Source organism: Aplysia californica, unplaced genomic scaffold, assembly GCF_000002075.1.
Source record: "Aplysia californica isolate F4 #8 unplaced genomic scaffold, AplCal3.0 scaffold00457, whole genome shotgun sequence".
NCBI classification, from domain to species: Eukaryota; Metazoa; Mollusca; class Gastropoda; order Aplysiida; family Aplysiidae; genus Aplysia; species Aplysia californica.
In genome coordinates, this window is record NW_004797727.1 from 430,925 (window position 1) to 433,051 (window position 2,127).

At 47.9% G+C, this 2,127-nt stretch overlaps 1 protein-coding gene across 1 annotated transcript in view; it reads left to right on the forward strand.

Moving 5' to 3' along the window:
* The first annotated feature begins 1,623 nt into the window (after positions 1 to 1,623).
* LOC101862523 (cathepsin L) overlaps positions 1,624 to 2,127 on the forward strand; it is a 6,903-nt gene continuing 6,399 nt past the window's right edge. Inside the window, exon 1 of the mRNA XM_005105209.2 lies at positions 1,624 to 1,706. Within this exon, the coding sequence (XP_005105266.1) occupies positions 1,624 to 1,706 (83 nt within the window). The remainder of the gene's footprint in view (positions 1,707 to 2,127) is intronic.

Sequence of the window (2,127 nt, forward strand, 5' to 3'; positions counted from 1 at the left end):
TCTCTCTCTCTCTCTCTCTCTCTCACCTGCCACGGCAGTCCTCAGGGCTGTACACGAGGCACAGCAATGATAGGCCACAGTGGGGTTATAGCAGGGCTGTGTCGCTCCCTGGCTCACGATGACGTCACAGGACACACCACTCATGGACCCGTCCACGCACTTCCGCTCGGTGACGTAGTCGCACGTGCTGCAGCACTGGCGGGACAGCTGAGTACCGTCTGGCTGGATGAGCTCACAGACGCCGGGGGTACATCCGTCCACACGATCTCCCCATGGGCACACTTATGGGGTGAGGGAGGGGAGGGGAGGATGTGTGCTCCTTCTTTATCTACAACCTGGCCACTGAGAGGGGCGGGGAGGGGAGGGGAGGGAGGGGGCAAACAGTCAGATGGTAGAAATCCTTCACAAAGTTGGAAGAATCATAAAATACATTGCCAAGCCTGATTGGCCCTCCAAATACTTTAAAGCTGAAGCCACGCGATCTTCCCTGGGGCACACTGAGAGGAGGGGGAGTGAGGGTGGGGGAGCAGACAATCAGATGATTGAAATCCTCCACAAAGTTGGAAGAATCATAAAATAAATTGATCAGCCTGATTGACCCTCCTGCGATCTCCCCACGTGCACACTGAAGAGGGGGGGGGGCAAATAGTTACATGTCACATGGTCAATATTTTCTACAAAGTTGGAATAATCACAAAATACATTGACAAGGGAGGGTCCGGTGGCGGAGCGGTTAGTGCGCTCGTCTCCGAGGCGGAAAGTTCAGGTTCGAGCCTCGATTCGGACACGGATTTTTTTCGTCCCCAGCAGTAATGGGTGCCTGACTTCGAGTAGGGGAAGTAAAGGCGTCGTGGAAAGAAACTGGCCACCCTACCACAATATGCCAAAGGCCCAGGAAGTTGTCTCACTAACAAGACAACCCCCAATCTCCGAACCGGATGCGGGAACAACTTTACTTTAAATACATTGATAAGGCTGCTTGCCTCTCCTCGCGATCTCCCTACAGGCATATTGAGGGGGGGGGGGTGGACAAACAGTCACATGTCGAAATCCTACCGTGAGCGTTATGAGCGAGAGAGGAGGAGGGGGGAGAGAAAGAGAGAGAGCAGTGTCTGTATTGATCCTTTTCAAATGTACATATCATTATAATACAGTCATTAGTTATTGCGATGAATATTCAGACCGACAAAACAGCACATTCTCAGGGCACTGTGATTAACATCCCATTAACCGTCTACACTTGACAAGTGCCCGCGGAACACCCCCTTCCCCCTCACCCAGTAAAATACTTCATTTTGCAAACACAGACATAATGAGCTGTCTTATGAAACGAGGGTTTTACGTCAGTAGCCAAGAAAGTTTTACGTCTGTAGCCAAGAAAGTTTTACGCCAGTCGCCAAGAAAGTTTTACGTCAGAAGCCAAGAAAGTTTTACGCCAGTCGCCAAGAAAGTTTTACGTCAGTAGCCAAGAAAGTTTTACCCCAGTCGCCTACAAAGTGTACCTTTTCATCTCACTTCTGTAATTTCCCCACCCATTTGACTTTTCAGCATGTGAAATAATAAGTAATTATTATTAAAATTGCCGTTGTTATTGTGTTCTAAAGCTTTGTTTCCCCCTTAATAATGCCTGCACGGTATATCTTGATATGTGCTTTGTGTTTGCTTTATCAGTACCCTGTGAACTCTACCAGCGGCGTCATACAAAGGTAAGATACACCTTTATATTTACTCACATTATTTGTTTGTTTGTATGATTGTCTGATTGTTTGCCTGTTTGTCTGTTTGTTTGTTTGTTTGTTTGAGTAAAAGAGAAACCTGGGAGAGAGGTGACAGAGCCAGCGTGCTGTGCCTGTCGTTGTATGTCGTTGTATGTGTTTGCACGTGTGGAAGGACGTGACGTGTTAGATGAGAAAAGACGCACAGAAGAGCAAAAATGTCAATAAATAGATCAATAGAGAAAGATAGAAAGACAAAAAGAGAGAAAGAAAGAAAGAAAGAAACGTTTTATACGTATATATTCCCCTCAATCTAATCACATCATGTCACTCTTTACCCCTTCCCCCGTCCCCCTCTCCCCCTCCCCTCTCGCCCTCCTCTCTCCCCTCTCCCATCTCACTCTCCCCTCCC